The sequence below is a fragment of the Trichechus manatus genome, unplaced genomic scaffold, assembly GCF_000243295.1.
Source record: "Trichechus manatus latirostris isolate Lorelei unplaced genomic scaffold, TriManLat1.0 scaffold00039, whole genome shotgun sequence".
NCBI classification, from domain to species: Eukaryota; Metazoa; Chordata; class Mammalia; order Sirenia; family Trichechidae; genus Trichechus; species Trichechus manatus.
In genome coordinates this window covers 4,823,252-4,844,527 of record NW_004443975.1, presented here as the reverse complement: position 1 = coordinate 4,844,527, position 21,276 = coordinate 4,823,252, and the positions used below count along the sequence as shown (strand labels likewise).

At 37.9% G+C, this 21,276-nt stretch overlaps 1 protein-coding gene across 9 annotated transcripts in view; it reads right to left on the bottom strand.

Annotated features, from left to right (window-relative positions):
* Positions 1-21,276, bottom strand: part of SDCCAG8 (SHH signaling and ciliogenesis regulator SDCCAG8) — a 243,119-nt gene that overhangs the window by 83,596 nt on the left and 138,247 nt on the right. For 4 of the 9 annotated variants that reach the window (XM_004375862.2, XM_023730889.1, XM_023730890.1 and 1 more), the window contains 2 exons: positions 8,186-8,313; positions 5,998-6,106 (listed from right to left, as the gene is read on the bottom strand). In XM_004375862.2, the coding sequence (XP_004375919.1) occupies positions 5,998-6,106; positions 8,186-8,313 (237 nt within the window). Of the gene's footprint in view, positions 1-4,438; positions 4,475-5,997; positions 6,662-8,185; positions 8,314-21,276 lie in introns of those variants that run through there. The other 5 variants (XM_023730891.1, XR_002824017.1, XR_002824018.1 and 2 more) reach the window with 5 other exon arrangements.

Sequence of the window (21,276 nt, the reverse complement as noted above, 5' to 3'; positions counted from 1 at the left end):
TCTCAATCAAGACATAACGTATGTGTATACACACAGTTAAATGCACATGGATAATGGCTAAAAGGAAATATGTTAACAGTCAACAATAGTTATCTCTGGGTGCTAATGTCACAGAAAATTTTTTCCTTAGTTCTTTGTATTTTCCCAGTTCTCTACATTGAGGATGTATTACTAATGTACACAAAAATATAATGTAAAGTACATATTACTACCAAGTGTGTTATTGCAACAATCTTTTTTCCAGCTTTGCATATATATATGGATATATATGTGTGTATGTATTTCTTTGTATATAATGTAATTAAAATGGTTATTTGTCTAATAACTTGCATTGTTCAATAAATACTTGGTATGTGTACACAGACATTATCCCTTATCTATCTAGAGCCCATGATATAGTCATAGAATGAGTAGTTTGCAAAGTTCAAAGAGTAAACTTATACATTTTCTATGTTAGTTTTGAGATTACATTTGTGGCATGATTATCCTAGTGTTATATAAAAGGATAATTGACTGCAATCCATTTTCATACAAAATCTAGGTAAATCTGGCTTTATAAAAGCATGGACTTTTCTCTGCATTTTTATGTACCAGTTATAGTGTATAACTGCATTTGCATGAACTATAAGATAATATTTTACTACTATAATTAGAATTACAATGGTAATTGCTTTTTAAGGGAAAACATGACACCTGAATTTTTATTCTTTTAATTCTGGTTTGACATTTTGATAACAATTAGCGGAGGCCAATATCAGTGTTCTTTTGTAGAATGTAATTTTGTAGAATCCCAACCTAACATCATCTAAACATGCAAGGGAAAAAAAGTAGTTCAACCGGGTCTCTGTTCTTTACTTCAATTAAACTCACACAGTTGGATACCTACTGTTGCCAAAACAGTAATACAATTTATACATTATAGTCCACACAGTAAAACTATACTAAAAGTCATTTAACAATATTTATAACACCATAAAATACAGTGTTAAAATATATGAACTGCAATATGTACCAAAATTATAAAATTTGTTTCTCATCATCAGTGATTAAAATCAGGATCACTGCTCTAGCCTCGATACTCACAACCCTTGTGACAGATTAGAATTCAAATCTTAATGATCAATTTACAATTAACAAGATAGAAGTGAAACAAATTAAACCAACCATTATATATAACGAGACCCAATGGACTCCCATTGTTCCTCTTAATTACAAAACGCAAATCAAATTCACAATGGGCAGTGTTAGACATCAATCCACAAGCCTAGCAACCCAGTAAGTGACAATGACAGAAGAGAAAAAAAATAAGCACAGCCACATAGACCCTGCTTATGTACTATATAGTGTTCTTTTCAACTTGCAAGTATTGAGAGGCAACGACATAGCCCGGACTTGATCCCCCTCTGCAGCCAGCAGGGGTTTCCCCCTAGCCAGCGCTCTATCTTTCCAGAGCCCTTCCCCAGAAGACGTTTTAGATCCCACTGCATATCACACTGCAACGTTTTACTGCTGATTCTTCTAAGCGCCTGGGGAGACAGAACACTTCCTCCACTTTGATAAAGGAAAATCACAGCTACACCAGAGATATTTAAATATCCCCATTTACCTCCCTTAAAAACAAACCCTCCACTGTAATAAACTCTCAGAGTACTGGGGAATACAGATGAGACAGGATCTAAAGTTTATGTGAGCTTCAACTAAAATCAGCCAGACTGTTGGCCTGGTGCCAATTAAAAGCAAAATGAAATTAATTCTCTTGTCTGATGGTCAAAAACAAGCTATACAAAATGCACAAAGTTGGCAGTTCAATTTTAGTTTTAAAATGGAATATGCTGTTCACAAACCTTGGAGTTACAGACCTCACTACATGTGCAGTGTAGGATACACACTGTGCAGAAAGGACTGTGCTAATCACCGTGGAGGGCTTCCAGACAACAGAAGCAATAGTCATTGCCATAATGCAACTTACGGCCTACCTGGAGAGAAAACATGTACCACAGACACCAACACAGAGGTCCATTTCAAAACACTTTCACAGAGTGGCCTAGCATGAAGCTGGGGCAAAGAGTAAGAATGCACGGGGACAGAGAGCCCAGATTGTCAGCTTTCCTAGTGCTTCTGCATGGGCTTTAATTGAGCGCTTTGAATGGTTCGTTCTGGTTTGAACTCCTGCTGAGAATTTGCATTTCCAACCCAGATACACTGGATCCGAATCTAGAGTTTAACAAGATCCCCAGATGATTCTTATGTATGATAAATTTTGACAACACTGCTCGACTAGTGGTTCTCAGAATTGGTCCCTAACCAACAGTATTAGCATCACCTAGGAACTTTTTAGAAACGCAAATTCTCAACAGGGGTTTGAACCCCAAAGAACTGGTTGGAGTTCAAACCCTTGTTTCAATCAAATGACTAGATCTGTGAGTAAAAGAGATGATTTTAAATGGTAGGAGTTCATTTGTTTATATGGGATTTTGAAATGTCGCTAGCAAGGAAGGGGGTTAAAAAATTTTGTTTTAAATTATTGGTCAATAAAAAATAAATACACCTACTTTCATGAAAAGTTTTACTACAGTACCCTGAGAAAAACCTGAGTCAAAATTATCCCTATGGCTTAAAGAATTCTTTTCGACACTGAGTTTCCACAATGATAAAACCGTTGAAGATTCAAAAACTCCAAGATTTCCACACCTCAAAGTACAGGGGTAATTTTTTATTTCAAAAGTTTGGTATAGGGTAGGCAGAGCTATACTCTTGGAGGGCTTCTACATGGCTTAATAAGTTTACACTTTTTATTTTAAAAGATTAAAAAATTATTTCAAGTTTTATAGGTGGCTTCAAAGCAGAAGTTAATATTAAAATGGAATGTTAAATTTTGCATGAATAAGTCATTAAAAATGCCACAGACTTCATATAAGGAGACAGAGAGAAATAAGAAATTAGGGGTAAACAAACAAACAAAATCTTAAAGAACCCCTGAAAATCACAATTTATCCTATCTTTCTTGTAAGGCACACAAAATGCACCTTTTGCAAACACAAAATATTTTAGGGGCCCTTAAAAGTTGTAAAAGATCCCTGGGTGGCGCAAGTGGTTTGCGCTCAACTACTAACCTAAAGATTGGGGGTTTGAACCTACCCAGCAGCACCATGGCCTAAAGGCCTGGCAGTCTGCTTCCGTAAAGATTACAGCCAAGAAAACCCTATGAAGCAATTCTATTCTGTAACACATGGGATTGCCATGAGTCAGAATCAACTCAACTACAATGAGGTTTAAAAGTTTTAAAAATAAATGACAGTTACAATTTATAATTTATTGAGTGTTTACTACTTGCCAGTCCTTAGTTTTAAATCAATTTATAAAGTTTTAGTAGATGCCTATTTTAATTCTTTGGGTTTAGAAAACAAGGTGCCAGAGCATGACCTGAAACAAACCAAATCCATATTTTCCAATAATAGCTTGGTGAGGTGATATCAAAATTCTGATACCAGTCAAAACTCTTAAAACAATGCCATCCATGACAACAGTAACAGCTACTTTGTACTCCTCTGTGCCATGCATTGTGTATGCATATGTTTTTTTTTCTCATTCCCACAGGAATCCTGCAACATGGTGTTAGAAATCTTTCTAAAGATGGAGAAGCTGAGGTCTGGAGAGATTAGGCAATGTACACAAGGTTACATAGCTAAGAAGGAGAGCAAAATTCAAACCTAGTTCTTTCTCAGTTTCCAAATGTTCTTTACTGCACACTGACTGTCATCAAGAAACAGGCTGAAATCAGAACCAGATCAGGATGTAGGGAGTAGCACCAACACTGCTTGTTCCATTCATCCATCATTCATTTGTTCAATAAATATTGAACATCATCAATGAATCAGACATAAAGGAACACATTCAAGCAGTGGTTAGGAGCTACAGGAATCAAATTCAAGAAGAGCTGGAGAGGTGCTGAGGTTCATGTTCATTACATCTATCAAGTATGGTAAATTGATAGATCTAAAGCAAGAAAAAGAGGGCCTCCAGGCATAGGAGGAGCCCTGGTGGCACAGTACTTAAGAGCTTGGCTGATAACCAAAAGGTTGGCAATTTGAATCTACCAGCTGCTCCTTGGAAACCCTGTGGGGCAGTTCTTCTCTCTCCTATAGAGTCGTTTTGAGTCGGAATCATCTTGACAGCAACAGGTTTGGTTTTAGTTTTGGTTTAGGGGCAATAGGGTACAGGTTAACCCAGAGGCTCAGGTTAACCCTTACATGCAAAGTACACCTATTTCTCCACAAGAATTTAAAGATTAAATTTTCTTTCTCAAACTTTCCAGTCGTAACTACTTTAGCCTGGATTTTCTTTAGTGGTAAATGTCAAATATTGTAATGATGCTAAGAAAAATGAGAGGCTTTGAAACCAGAAATACCTAGGTTAGAATTCCAGCTCTGTCACTTACCAGTTATTTAAACACTCTGAGATTTGCTTTCTTCATCTGCGAAAGAAGATAATAATTCCCATCTCAGGCTGTTGTGAGAATTAAATAATATATACCAAGGAACGTAGCACCTTCATCTTTTTTATATGCTTCAATTTTTCTAATTATGGCTCCTTAGCAAGATAATTAATAATCATTCACAAGGCAAGCTTAAAGAATACATAATATTATAAACCTGAGATCAAAGTCATTTTTTTTCCCAAATTAAATAATTTGGTTGTTTGTTTCTAACAACTTACTTACTTTTGGATCTATGTGAGGCAAATGAAGTATTTCAAATATTTCTGGTTAGGAATAGCTACTAGTGATCTTTTATGAGGGTCTCCTTCATGACCAAAAAAAAAAAAAAAACGGTTTTCCTTACCAAATTTCCTAAAAATAATCTGGTGTTTTGGCACCCTGAGCTTTTCCCCCACCAAAACAAGAAATTCATTCAGTATCTGATAAGAACGTGTGTGTCGGAGCACTTTCTGGAAGGTTGCAGGAACCTCTGCCTCCTTGTGAGCAGAAAAACTCAGACTCACAAACTCTCTGATTCCCCAAAATATCAGGGATGAGGAGTCCATCAGCTAAGACAGCTTGTTGATGCAGGAACCCAAGACAGGGCTCAGAGTGATCAGATATGCTCTGGCCCTTCTGGAAATTCTTTCTGAATGAGATTCAGAAGTCATTAGTTTATTGGGTGACCCATAATGTTTGCTCTGTGTGGATCTAAGTAAGTTTCCGAGAAATGCATAAGTGAAGATACAGAGATTATTTTTCCATTAAATCCTCATGTAATGTGATATTTGACATCGACAAAGTTATGCGAATGTTCTTTTTACAATTCAATTCAAAGTGATTCTGCCCAATATCATTCATTTACAAAAGAGGAAACTACAGTCCATACAGATCAAATAAACCTGTCCAAGGCTACCCAGTTATTGTCAGAGCTGAGATGAGAACTCAGGCCTCTCATACTTTAGACTTTAAAATAATTTATTAATTGAGAGAATCTAACTATAAAATATGCAGGGAAAAAAAGCCATTAAGACCCCAAGCAATGGATTTATGAAAAAGCAGTGGATGTATAAAATGATCTACTTTCTTTTTTATATATACATATTTTGCTTATTCTCATTTTACCTAAAGACAGCTTTTGTGTGTTCATTGACAACTCTGATAATAAGTAAAAATGGCTTAACTGTCTCAGCACAAGATTTAAAACTGCTTGACTGATTTACCTACATCCCTTGTTAGAATAATTGCCATTTTGAACTTTGTTTTCTGAAATTTCATAGTTTTCAATTCTAACATTAAAAACAGTTAAATAATAGTATGCATACATAATCATAGAAAAGTATCAAGATGCCTGTATGGACAATTCAGAAAATGTTGATACAAAGAAAATATTTTCATAGAAAACTGATACCAACAGATACTTAATTTTGACATTAAGACTATAAAATAGTGGAAATACAAATTTTTAAGGAAAAATTACAGTACTCGTGCAAACAGTGCTATTGGATAATATTACCTACCTGCTTTTTTGAGAGATTTGTTCCAGTTTCTTGGCTAATGTACAGCACTCTTCCTTTAACTTTGTCAAAAATGTATTCTGGGAGGTCAGCAATGAATACTGTTCATTTTCTAGAAATAACAATAAACCCCCGCCAAGATAAGATATTTATGGTGGTAGCTCTGCAGTGCTTCCGTTTGTAGAGTGGTAAAAGCATGAAGACCACTATACATTTCCTATAAACCACTAGATTACTTTAATGTTCTAAGTCAAAGGTCCTCTCATCTGGCAAGACACTAAATCTTATGAGACATATATTTTCCTGATAATTACACAACTGAAACATTTTTGATCATACCAGGTTGGTGTAACATTTTAATAAATTGCCAAATACCCCAAGTGAAGTCATAGATGTTTGTATCTTTATAATATGCAAGATATTATAAACATATTTTCACAAATTTACTATACATGGTTTAAAAAGTGATCACAACCAGATAATTTTAAATCATTGAGGAACTCTCTTCTACCCTGTAATCCATGCTTTATGTTTCATATTTGCTCACATATTTCATTCCCTCCATCTTGCATATACTTCTGTAATTATGAAGGTGAGAGACGTAATTTTCCTTAGGCTGGATTCGTTGTCAGCAGCATGAGCTGCAATGAAGATCTGGTCAAAAAAACTGAAGAGAGATTGATGTTTTTAGTGTTCCTTAGGGGGTTTTAACTTTTAAATGCTCTTATCTACAGCACTCAGAGATTCTGTCCAAGACTCTTTGATCAGTGGGATCCTGTTAGCAGTGGGGGCAAACAGTAATCTATCCTGTAATTTCCTCCTTTTCTTTTTAGTGGAAAAACACTAAGTCTGATGAATTTTCATTTCTTCCAGCCAAAGGCTGTTAGAGGAAAATCTCCACTGAAAATGCGGGAAGGAATTCTGAGTCGATATGGCATGTTTACCTCTTTATAAGTGAATAGATTATTTAATAAATTTTATGTTAGCAATTTTTCACTTACAGGATAAGAGATCATTTTTTACTGTGTCATCAAATACAGTACACCTTAAATCATGTGGAAATTACCTTTAAGTGTCAGGTTAAACGAAGCCCTTTCTTTTCAAGATTAGCTAATGATTGGCAAAAAAGCATATAGCATACAAAGCAAAATAAATCAAGGCACTAAAATTAAGCAACATTTTTCTGGAAAAGACAGGATCAATTCAACTTTTGTTTTAATAGTACAATCAGCTTGGAGTATGTGGTGTGGAATTATAATGACTGACACTGTCTTGTTTTGACTAACGCTGTCTGTGAACACACAACTCAAAAGTGAAAGGCACTACACAATGCTCCGACTGAACAAATCAAACGGCCTGTTTTCAAAGTGCATTTTACTTTCAAATTAAAGGTAAAGAGTTACTGGCCAACTCCGTCTGCAGAATCGCGCCAATGTGATGAAAGATGGCAATTTTTAGCCAAGCTGCCAGCTGTGGTCAATGCCTTGTATTAGTGGATTTTAACAGCAGTTGTGAGAACTTGAAGAATGCAAAGGATTAAACATCACTCTCGATTGGGGTGGGGGAGGTGGGGAAATCATACAAATGCTAAAAATGTTCGAAGCTGCAAAGATTAAATAAAGGAACATATCAATTTGGAACCACTGAATTACATCCAGCTGCGACAGTGAATTAAGAACCGATTAATGGCTAAAGCTTTTCTCCAGTTTGGATGCTGAAGCAAACTCATTAGGCTTTTAGAGTAGCTATAATGTGTGTACTGTGGGAACTGTTCAGTGCTATTCAGGAGACTCTAACTGTAAGCTCAGAGCATTTCCCGCAGAGCTTCTGATGCTATTTTCTTTATATAACATGTGTGCCTGAAAACCCAGCCAAAAACAAGCCCTTTGTTTTTCTACTTTGTTGTGGTCTCTCTCAGCTTTACGTTTCTTGAACACAGGTAAATAAACTCATAATCCAGATGGTGCAACAGATGTGAGAGCAGCACTCTGAAATCAACAGACAGTGGGCAATACTTTCCATTTTCTCTTTTAAACGCTAACTAATATGTAATTCGGAATCTCCGGTGTAGTTAGCATCTGCTCCCTTCGGCCAGCCAAAGGTTACAGGTGTTCCTGATGTCATTTCACAGTAAGGCGTGGGCCTGGCTTGTGAGCGAGTGCCCAGGCTCTAATCTTTCCCTACCACCTACCAGTTTTGTCATGCTGGGCCTCCATTTGCTGTATCTTCTGTGTCAGCTCCTGCTCTCTTTGCTGGGCCTGAAGGGCTTGGGCCTTTGCTTCGTTGCTAAGGCTCTGCTGAATGCTATCTTTTTCCAGCCTACAAAACAGAGAGGAGACATACAGAAATTTAATCTGCAGGTGCACAACCCCCATTGTACCCCCTACAGGCCGCAGAGAGCTGAGATGTAGTAAATTGGTAAGAATAAGAAGCTAACAATCTTTTTACAGAGCTGTTTCAGAAGAGAAATCAAAGGACCTTTTCATGGAATGTTAAAGACACGCCATCAGTCCAAATGGACCAAAGTACACAGCTTTAAAAATTTAAAAAAATGTTACAACTAAATAATGGCATTTTATAACTTTAAAAAACAAGTGCCTTCTTCTGTAACATTAATATCTGTTTTGTACCAACATGCAGTCTTTAACCTTCTGAATGGTCAACATTTCTAAAGATCCTGGAGTAATAGGAAGAACATGACTCAATACACCAAAACTAAGATTTGAAGACCATCTTTGTTTTTCCTCCCAAACGTAATGTAGGAGACTCTATTTAGAGGCAAGTAAATGATTCCGCAGTGCCAAATGCATGTTTTCATTACATATTTTCAGACATTAGGCCATATACCATGAACATAAATATGAATAGGAAAATTAATAAACTCCCCCAGTTCTTGACAATAAAATCCCTTTTTGGGTCACGTCGAAAGAAAATGCTGGATTAATGTTGTCAGAGACAACGGCCCATCCCACTGTAATATAATATTAACCCCATCCCATTGGGTCAATATCCAATCACAGTGATTCCTAAAAGGAGAAATTTCCTAACAATAAGAACCTGAGAAATTCAAAGAACCTCATCGCTGGAAGCACTGTAGATACCGATGCTGTGTGCACACACGCATTATGTTGGTTCTTTATACTCTAAATATGGTTAAGTGATATGAGAGTTTCCTTCAATTAACTGACTAAGTTATTTCTAACTCCTGATCTCCTTGTGGGCATTTCTCATCCATGCTGCTTCAGTTTACTAATTGAGATATTTACTGCCTAGCCTTTGCCAAACTAAAAATAAACAATTCCATAAAGTTATCACTACTAGTCTATGTACCGCTGTGGAACTTCAATTCACTGGCTTCTAAATATAAAGCAACATAAGGAAAGCTGGCAATGAAATTGGTCAAGGCATGTAGTAATGTTGTAGTGCAAAATTCCAGAATGAAAATACACCCACACCTTGCTCAAATGGAATCATCAGGGGGCCATGCTAAATGTGAAATAAGGTCCCTCTGGGACTTCTAATAACACCATCTTGGATGTGGTCCAAGGTCTTGCCTCACACTCAGTTCCAAACTAATATATTACAACAAATGGCTAGTCATACTAGGCCACTTTTTGCCTCCCCAGTCACACCACGTATTTTCTGGTGGTGGATCTGTTGAACAGGTTGCTTCTTCCCTCCACCCCCCGGCACAATGTATACTACTCCTGTCAGACCTACCTTCAAAATTCATCCTCTCTCTCCTAAATTAACTATTCTTTCCTCAATTATCTCAATATATGCTGTGAACATGCTACTCAGACACAGTAATCACATTTTAGTTAGTGGATTACATGTGTGTCTTCTTCTGTCGTCTTTGTCTCTCTATACCCTGAACCTAGCTCAGTACTTGGCACATAGGAAGTGGACAGTGAACGTTTAATGAAGATATGGCCTTATACCCTTGCCATGGGAGGGGTGCTGGGCAGAGGAAGGCTGAAGTCTTTAAGTAAAGCTGGAGAATCTGCTCAAGTCTTATATGAGGAGGCAAAAACTATTACAGACATATTAGAAAATAAGAGTGCTTGGAAGAGAATAGCTCTAATGGCTTTGCTAGCCAGAGACCAGGCTGCCAAAGGGGTCTGCTTAAAGAAGCAGACTGTGGCATCTGAAACTGAGAAGCTATCTCCAAGTCGAACTCCTTAGCTAGAACAGGGAATATAGGTAGGAAGACCTGGGGCTCCAAGGACTCAAAAATCAGATGACCATGTCATGCACTGTCCAAAACGAATACCCACTTGAGGGTGAAAGGGGACACGATTAATAATCATACTGAGAAAACAGTCCTAAATTGGGGTTTACGGTTCCCTTACATAAAGGCGCTGTCAATCTCACCATCAATCTTTAAAATGAGAAGCTGCCTAATTACTGACACCCTAAATCTACTACAGGAAAAGAACTGCTGTTATATTGTAGTTCTCCATATAAGAACCCTCTACCAGTAACTGTTGAGTTATACATCAACTTAAGCTTCTTGAATCCTTCCTCAATTTCCACTCTGTTTAAGAAACAATACATTTTATATTTCATTGCTTAAAACCATGGCATATTCTTGCTCTCCTACCTCTTTTTTAGCCCCTTTCCTATTATGTAGCCCTCTCCTCTTGCAGGTTCTTTCTGACTTAATAGTCTTTTTATAAAACCTCTGAATGTTAGAATAAAAGGGAATCTCACATTTGTTTAATTCCACTTTATAGTTAAAAAAACCGAGAGCCATAAAGGATTAGAAATCTTCTCAAAGGTTTCATAGTCAGTGATTTAAAGGCAGAAGTGGGATTCAAAAATATCTTGATTTAGGGAACTCTATTTTACAACACTATAGAGGAAATAAAACAACAGATTGAAAGAATTGATAAAAAGCCACTTAGGTATCCAAGGAAGAGAAAAATCCAAATCAGTTCATTAAATATTTTTCATAGCTCTGTTATGGAAGACCCTCTGCTATGCACTGGGTTAAATAAAGATAAATAAGGCAAAGTCCTTGCCCTTAAGAGGTTTACAGTCTATTAAGGGATTAAAAATGGCCAAAATAGAATTCAGAAGGTGAAATACACCATAAGAAAGGTAGAAAGAAAAAAAAAAAAAAAAAACCCTACCCAAGCATAGAAACAAGCCAGTTGTCATCGAGTCGATTCTGACTCATGGCGACCCCATGTGTGTCAGAGTAGAACTGTGCTCTATAGAGTTTTCAATGGCTAATTTTTCAGAAGTAGATCACCAGCCCTTTCTTCTGAGGAGCCTCTACGTGGACTCAAACCTCCAACTTTTCAGTTAGCAGCCAAGCGCATTAACTGTTTGCACCACCCGGGACTCCAAGTATAGAAAATGGAGGTTAATTTCAGCTGGGTGCGAGAGCCTCATGAAGGCTAGCTAAGATAACTGAAAGATATTTCTTTCAGTCCTCACTGAAAACATCAATGACTTCATTTAACCAAATCTGTAATTAGCCCTATTTTAAGTTAGAGTAAAAGCAAAAGAGGTAAAGAAAAATGTCTTAGTAAATATTACAGTGGGGCTGAAGGATTTATTCATAAGAGTAAAAAACTGAAAACAACCCAAATATCCAACTGCTAAATGATCAACAAATTGTGGCACAGGCTTACAATGGAATCAATGGAATACTACTTATCAGGAAAAAAAGAATAAGCTGCGGACACAACACGCAGATGAACCTCAAAAGCAGTATGCTAAGTTAAAGAAGCCTGAACAAAATGCTGCATATTTTATGATTACACTTCTATGAAATTTTAGAAAAGCAAACACTAGAGTGACAGAAAGCAGAATTATTTTGCCAGGAACTGGAGGTAGAGGAAGGGGTTGACTACAAGGGACATGAGGGAACCTTTTGGGTTGATGGGAACGTTCAATATCATGATTATGATGTATACATTTGTCAAAACACATTGAATGGCACACTCAAAATTGCTGAATTTTCTTATATGCAAATTTACCTCAATGAAGCTGATCTTTAAAAAAGCAAGTGCACTAGAATAGGAACTTCCACCTTGTTCCTCAAGTTATCCCTATCACCTGTAATCCATGCATGTGTGGACCATGTCAGTGTTTTCTTTACAACAAAGAGTTAAAAACAGTGACCAAATACCAGGTAGGCCTCAAATATGGCTCAGTGCACATGGAGGTTTAGTCATTCCTGGTTTCCAATTGTACTTGTGGATGGTTGCATTTTCCAAAAACTGGTTGCAATGATATTTAACATCCTGTTAAAAAAAATGGAACGGAAGAATTAATTTTACATTTCTGATTCTCAACTCTTCCATATCATTTTTCATTTTAAAACTTGCTACTTTAAAAATATGCATGTTGCAGCACAAAAATGAATTATTAAACAGGTTTTTTAAAATCCATTTTCAATTTTATAGCTAGACTGAGGGACTGAGAGTTCCTGATGATCCCAAAGTTCAGCAATGAATCTGGGACAGAAATGATGAACGCCTCAAGCCTTGCTGAGTAAGGACCTGGTAGTGAAGGTGATTTGAGGCATCAAAGCTGCCTGCCACGTTTCTACTCACTTGTTTACTGATGTCTTAAGTTCTAGTATTAGACAGACAATCATTTTTGACTGAAAGGTGTTTCCTTTTTAAAGTATAATGCAGAGTTCTGGGAGCAGTTGCATATTAGTGTGATGAAATTTATCAGACCCTGTCATGGATTGAATTGTGTCCCCCAAAAATATGTGTTGTAAATCCTAACCTCTATGTCTACGGTTATAATCCCATTTAGGAATGGGTTGTCTCTGTCATGTTAATGAGGTAGGATTAGCATAGGGTGTGTTTTGAGTCAATCTCTTAAAAAATATAAAAAGAGCATATTAGGACAAGCAAGCAGGCAGAGACAGGGGAAGGGAGATGCCAAGCCACATGAAGACTGGCCAGGAGCAGAAGCTCAGACAAGGACCTTCCTCCAGAGTTGACAGAGAAAGAAAGGCTTTTCCTAGAGCCAGCACCCTCAATTCGGACTTCTAGCCTTCTAAACTGTGAGAAAATAAATTTCTGTTTGTTAAAGCTACTATTTGTGGTGTTTCTGTTACAGCAGCACTAGGTAACTAAGACAGACCCTTTTTAACATACTCACCAGCTGAGAACCATTCTTGATGGATTAGGGAGAGAAGTAGCAGGGAGGCACCGAGTCCTGTTGTGAGGTAAGGCCTATGATGTCCATTTGTTCCAATGTCGATGACATTAGCTTTGTTCACTGGTTAAAGTCAGTGGTGTGCTGGAATAATGTTTAATAAATAGTCTCCAGGGGGAAAAATCCCTGATTTGTAGTATTTCTCAATATCGCCACCATGACCTGTTTCAAGCTATCAAAGTGACATCACTGAACACAAATTTGGGAAGAAATATCCACAATTGGTTGTCATGAGCTGGGGCCAGCCAGTCCCAGCACACCACCGGTTAGGTGGTGTCTGCCAGGTTTCTCTGCTGCAAAGTTATTGTTTCTCCCCTTTATAATTAAGTAACTTGTGAGGTGATATAAAGACTATGAAAATATCTTATTACTCCTAGAACTCTCACATACTAATTTTAGCATCCAATTATAACCGGTCTAACTTCATCATTCCTTTGAATGGTGTTAACATTCTGCTGTAAGGAAGAGCTTTCCCTGCTCTCCCATTTATTAATTTATTGCTATCATAATGGGGTCATGGATTCTTCTTTTATTCAGTGGATTATAATCCATTACAACCATTGTTTCTATGTTCAAATTGTCCTAGATTTGGCCAGTGGAAACTCCTTCAAGACGGCACATCTCCATTATTCTTATGCACATCTTGACTTTCTAGTACAAGATGCTCCAGGCTCATCTTGTACTATCCCTGCACCAGTCCTGGAATCAGCATTTGTCCAAGGAGCTCTTGTGCGTTTTAGTGGAGAATGGTACTTAGAAACCAATATCTAGCTCTAGGTGGTATTCACTGCTACTGAGATATCATTGCTTCTAGGTCATCTTTGTAGACAGAACCAGGATAAGAACATAAATATAAATGTATAAATACGAATATAAATATGTGTGTTTATATTAACATATACATATATATGTTCATACTGATATTTCCTATTTCCAAGATAGGGTATATCTGAGTCCTCCTGCTTTTTACAGTTGTAACTTTCTTCCTCATCAGTGAGAAACCTGCCTCCCCTTATCTGAACATATTTACTCATTTGCTCAAACTTAAAATACAAAGAAAGTTGTTTCAAGATTGCTAATGTACTATGAAAAATAAATCTACTAGTAACAAAAATGAAATCTACCAGTGACTAGAATTAAATATTGATTTATGTATTTTTATTTTGCTTTGACTTTTACAAACTCATACATACCATTTTCAGTTGACTCTCACTGGTGTTCTGGGAAGATCATGTCTTGAGAGGAAGTGGAGTACAGTAGAAAACTCACAGAGCTAGAGGGTCTAAGCATGGCACCTACCTTCTTATTACTGTGATCATAGACAAGTGACTTAACTCCCTTAATCCTGGGGTTCTTCATTCAAACAGGGCAAAACGGAAAAATCCTACCTTAAAGGATTGATAATTTTAGTAAACTACTACCGTATTTTTACACAGATAACACGCACCTTCTACATTTGTTTGCCAACCGTGCCCTCCTTCCACTAGGTATTTTTGTAAGCGTGCTATGCTATATTTTTTGTAGCAACATGTAAAGAAAAAATTGGCTTAGTGGCACTTATGAAAATACCTCTCAGTGGGAGTGGGTGGTTGGCAAACAAACGTAGAAAATGCATGTTATTTGTGTAAAAATATGGTTTTTATTAATATTTACCATACAGTATTCTCTTTACATGTATTTTTTTATTTCATCCTCACAACAACCCTTTGAGGTAGATTCTCTTACTATCCTCACTTTATAAATGAGGAAACTGAGGCCCAGAGAGGTTATGCCATTTGCCCAAAGTCACCTAATTATTAAGGGGCAGAGCTAGAAAATCCAGGCCTACCTGATTCCAAAGTCTACAGTATAAACCACTATGCTTCAGTTTCTTACTTTACCAGGGGTGTAAATAAATTAGAAAAGGTTGAAAGGACAACAAAAGAATCTTATTTCAATTATCTGTAAGTGTGTATGTGTCACTTCATATCTATATTACCCATCTTGACAGCCAAATCCCAAACTAGTCCCCTCTCCCATTTTTCCCATATACTATTGGATCACTTCTTCCTACAATACCATCAGTTAGTTGTATCTTGCTCAAACAAATATACTGACCTTTGCTAAAACCATGAAAGGCATACAAACACATCTCCTGCCTCTCAAGACACAGGACCACAGAATCCTAGGGAAGATAAGACATGTGCATCTTATCTGTAATGTAAGCACCTCGAGGTTAGGGCCCTTTGTCTGTTTTACTCACTAATTTATCCTAAGATACTGGAGTGGTGCCTGGCACACAGTTCTATGGTCAACAAATACATATGATGAATGAATGAATGAACAATTGTTAATACACAGAAAGGATTAAAGACTCTCCTGTTTGCTACTGACTAGAGGAAATGTCAAACTGTTGACCCTGCTCCCTGCACCAACTCACAGCACCAAACTGTCAAGCCAAGGTCAGGGGTTCAGGGTGGTAAACAAAAGCATAACCTACACACAGACAGTAGAGGAAAACGCTTTACTCACACAGAGAAGAGATAGAGCAAGATCTGCTTTAGCAGTGGGCACCGGTCCCCCATGGCCAGTGGGTCACTCCCCACAGCTGTCACAGGGCTGGTGGTCTGTGTGCACCCCTCTTGTGCTGCTGTTGAGAGACCCTGTTCCCTCTCCACCAGGAACAGAGATAGAGGTGGGGTTGGCTAGGTGCCATATAACACCCGTGCATGAACAGAACAGAGAAAAGTTACCACGTACCCAGAACAGGGAGGGAGGTTCCCCGAGAAGGAGAGGAAACTGGGAAAGAGAGGCTCCACTCCCAGCTTTCATCATCAGGCCCTGAAGCTTCTGATTAGACAGTCAAGGTGGGGGCTGCGAAACATTGCATGATAGACTGCTTTCCCATTTTCCCAACAGGAAGGGAATGTGATAAAATAATCTGCATTTTGGCCCAGAATTTAAGTTAGTTTTATTGTTATTAGTGACAATAAAAATAAAACAAAAATAATAAGAAATCAGTAGACAGTATGATGTTTGAGAGGAACCCAAAATCCCATGGCTGTTTATTGATAATAGGGCTCTGTTATATTTAAGCAAATGTGGAAATACAGGAGGGAACAAACAGGAAAAGTGACCTAGGATTCAGTAACCTCTACTTCCTCAAGCATGCAAAAAACTTAATGGGATCATACACATTTCCTAGAGTAAATTATTTCTATTTTCATCACTGCAAAGTATGTCAGAACTTTCAGTGCAATGTTGAAAGATGAATTATCAGATCAGAGCATGCATTACTTCTAGGAAAGAAAGCAGGAAATATAAAGGGGGTCAACTTCTTTCAAAGAAACAAACACAAAGGAAAGGAAATATTTAACAGAAACATTCCTAAAAATATTTTTCCCTCCCAAAATGTTCTCTGTCAGTATCTCCAAAATAATTTGAAAAACTCTTACCTTCAAGGCAAAGGTTGGTGTGCTTGACTAGACATTGTCTACTTCTATTACACCTTCTGTACGACTTGGATTGACTTAAACCAAAATCACAGATTCTTACCATCACATCCTCCCCAGTTGTCTGTGCTTTCTAGTGTACAAAGCACATTTAAATATATTGACCTCTCTCTTCATAACAACTTGGTAAGGCAGAGAGATGGAGCGGATATCCCTGTTTGACAGATGAGGCATCTCGAGATCAGAGAATTAAGAGATTTTGCTCAAAGCCACTTTGAGCAGAGCTGGAACCAAAATCTGTCTTCTCACTCCCAGTTCAGTATTCTTTCCATTCCACAGAACTGCCTCACATGGGCGGTTTGTTTAATCAAACAGTGTATTGCTCATCCATTCAACAAATACTTTCAACAAATACTTAAGTGCTTACTTGTGCCAAGCACAAAAGTGTAGGGGTACTGCAGTATAGGAGCCCTGGTGGTGTGGTGGTTAAATGCTTGGCTGCCAACCAAAAGGTCAGTGGTTCAAACCCACCAGCCACTCCATGGAAGAAAGCTGTGGCAGTCTGCTTCCATAAAGATTACAGCCTTGGAAACCCTATCAGTTAGTTCTATTCTGTCCTATAGGGTCACTATGAGTTGGAATCGACTTGACAGCACACAACAACAATAACAACAACAAACACCGAAGTATACAAGACACAGACCCTACCTTCAAAGAGTCTGTGCTCTAGTGAAGAAAATAGATAAGTAAAAACAAAAATCTAAAATAGTATGGTAAACATTAAAATAGAACTATATTTCTGCTATTATATAGATGCACAGGACAGGCGTTGGAGGTGGCTAGGGTCAGTGAGGGAGGATTTCAAAAAGCTTAAAAAAATCAGAGGCTTAAAGAATATAGTTACAAGTGATGGGGATAGCATGTGCAAAGATCCAGGAAAGAGAAATGACCAGGTGCCTTCGGAAAACTGACAACAGTTTGGCATGACTGGAGGGTGGAGTATATATGTTGTGGGGTAGAAGCGAGCAGTTGGTGGAGGGGAGACTGAAGAGAGATGAGACTGGAGATGCAGGCGGGAGCCAGAACATGAAGCTATTTTTAAGGACTTCATCCTGAGGGGACTAAGGAGCCAATGTAGGGTTTTAAGCCTGGAGTGTTGTGATCACATTCATGCTTTAGAAGGATCACTCTGGCTGCAGTGTGGGGAACAGATGGGGCAGGGACGTTAGAAGCAAAGAGAGCACTTATTACTACAGCAATAGTAATAGCAATTTCTATAATTGTTTCTTTAGATATAGTAGATGCCATAGGTGGATACTGAGACTGGACAGCCATCAAGTGTGCATTTCACTAGTTTTCAGCCTTAAAATTTTTTTGGTAGCTCAGAAGTCTCTAATGCATTCAGTGATTGCATGGAGAAAAGTTCTTGTGAGACAGTAAAGCACTCCTGTGAGCTATTTTAAAACACCTTGTGCCCAATTTTCCAGGTGAAAGAACAAAGACAAATAAACTATTGCATAAAATAAATTAGACTATTATTTTGCCTTGTGTCTTCAAATTGCCAAAATATTCATATTTTCCATCTCTGATATGTCTGTGTTAATGATTACTTTGGTCAACTCTTGTCTTTCCTCTCTGAAAATTATCAGTTTTTATCTAGGTATTCCTAGTAATTAATTTCTCTGATGAGTAACTTCCAATCAGACATCAGTAGGGTCAATACGCATTATAATGGCATTTCTGTAACCTGCCAATGGATGTGCACCACGGTCAGATTGTGTTAAAATTGACTGAAAAGAGTTTTTTTTATCATTAAAATGTTTCTGAAATTAGTTTTTAGGATCCATTATTAAATGGGGGAACATGTTGGTTACTTGGTGGCCACTACATTTATTCAGCAATATGCTACAATAGTAATAATTACAATTATTAAATACAGTTTATAGCTTCTTATTTCTTATGTATGATAGAATGATGCTTCTGGATGCAATCTGGAATTGTTGGGAGATGAAATGTTCCACATGAAATATTTTTCCAGACATTAGACCCATAGGGTTCTGAACATTTGCTGAAGAAATATGTCTAAAATATATTACTTATGTGTCTGCTTTCTTATGCAAAATATACCAAATATAACAAATGCTACCTGATAACTATGGTTTATAACTTAAAATGAAGTAGGTCCACTTACCACTCCTATTCCCTCTGCTAGGAGCTCACTGTTGTATCTCTGAATGTCCAACAGTCACTGGAAATGTACAGGGCACTCAGTAATATTTGTTTCATGAAAAGCCCCAGATGCTCTCCTGAACAACCAGAAAGCATACAGAACCATACTGATCTGCTTCTTGCAATTTTTTCTTTGTTTTTGTTGTAATTTGCTGCCATGTTTTTGTTTGTTTTTTAATGTCTAAAAGTGATGCCTTAGGATAATTCCACTGATCCTGCAGAGAAAAGTGCAAGGACTTTGCAATAGTTATGTGATTCTTAAAACTGCTTTTAAATTTATAACTCATCTATGGCTATGTTTCAAATGGCTGAATCTGCCAGAAGTTTAAGTTTGAGTAAGTGGAGAACTGCTGCAATAAAGACAGTAGGATTTTCATTACTGCTGAAATGGTGTGCCTTTTGTTCTGACCCCCAGTGTGTTTGTATATTGAAACTAGGATTGTGGTCTATTGACTGATAACCTTGGCATGATAACAAACATCATTCATCTATAAAACTTTAACATCTCCATTTGTGTACACAGTTCTGGAGCCGAAACGTATTACATTTACAGAAGTGGAAACTGACCTGATCCCACATTTTCCAATTCCTAGTCCAGTATTCTTTCTAACAGACCATGTCCAGTCTCATTCTTTGATTAATAAAATTGTTGTTCTTGCCACTAACTAGATTATTATCCTAATCAAACATTTTTCCTTTTAGTCACTTTATGATTTAACATTATTCATATTTGACTGTAAAACCTACCACTTGCTTGTAACTATTCTTATCTACATTCTTATGGTTTCCTCTGCTCCTGTAACAGAAGTATTTGCTGGATTTTCCTCTTCCTATAGCAATTTCTTAGCCTTCTCCCTCGACATTCCTACAGCTGCAGAGCTGCCTTTTCCATTCCTGAAGACCTCCTTCTTCCTTTATTCCAAATCCATCTTCAAACTCGTTTCCATAAAGAGCCAGCCCTGGGCCCACTGAAACCAGGGGAATTGGTGCTCTGTGGAAAGGAATATAAGCAACTGAAATCTTAACCAAAAACCCAAACCAAACCCATTGTTGTCAATTGGATTCTGACTCATAGTGACCCCAGAGGACAGAGCAGAACTGCCCCATATGGTTTCCAAGGTTGTAAATCTTTATGGAAGCAGACTGTCACATCTTTCTCCCACAGAACGGCGGGTGGGTTTGAAGAGCCGACCTTTCAGTTAGCAGCCATGAGCTTAACCACTGTGCCGCCAGGGCTCTTCTTCTGAAACCCTAAAATACCTCTAAAAAGAAGAGCATACTTTCAGCCTTTACCCCTTAGCACATAAGCTCCAATGCCAGCAGGGCTGGGCCATTAGTTTGCACACAAGCAGGCAGAGGTTGAGACACAGCCTTTGGTGTCAGCTAGACTTGACATCAGAGCCCCAGCTCCCCCACTTACTAACTGTGTGCTCTAAGCAAGTTATTTACCCTCTCTAGGACCAAATGCACAATGGGGTTAACAACAGCACCTCTCCGTCTAGGACTACCAGGATATTATAAGTAAAGTATATTTAGTACAGTGGCAACACATAGTAAGTGTTCAAAAACATTAATTAGTACTACTACTATTGTCATTATTTCCTAGAAGATGATGGCTCAAAGTATAAAAATCAATGTAATTATCTCTAAGACATATAACCATGGAGAGAGAAGAAAAGTTTCCCTCAATTTACTGCTAAATGCTACACAGGGGAAGGTGGTATTGCACAACAGACGTGAGCTTGGGCTTTGGAGACACACAAACCTACGTTTGAATGCTGGCTCCACCATGTAGAGAATGTGACTTTACAGAGTGGAATTTCACCTCAGTCCCAGCCTCGGTTTTCTCACTTCTAAAATGATATTATCAAGATTAGGTGAGATACTCCACATAAAGCAGCTAGCAAAGTCCAGGCCACATAACCATTTGAAAGGTGTCTAAATTCAGTTAACTGGCTGGCATCTAATTGTCATCTAATTGGTTATTTAATTGTCAGGTGTATTTTCAACAACTATTAACATGTAAGGGAGATCTGGTGGCACAGTTGTTCAGGGCTCAGCTGCTAACCAAAAGGTTGGCAGTTCGAATCCACCAGCGGCTCCTTGGAAATCCTATGGGGCAGTTCTACTCTGTCCTATAGGGTCACTATGAGTCAGAATCAACTCGACAGCAATGGGTTTTTATTAACATGTAAAGGCAAAGTAAGAGCTTATTGTGATGTGACGCTGGTATCGATAACTGGCTAACTGTTCAGCTGCTCTTGAAGGAACAGCCCGGAAGTGGCAGCTTCCCTCATCCTCCTCATTCTCAAAATGCCAAGTCTGCACAATAGGATTAATCAAAGCGAGTCCTGGTTACTGACTCCAAAATTAAAGAAAAAGCTGACATGAGTTTCTCGTTTATATACAGCGATCTCAGTTACTGCAGAAATAG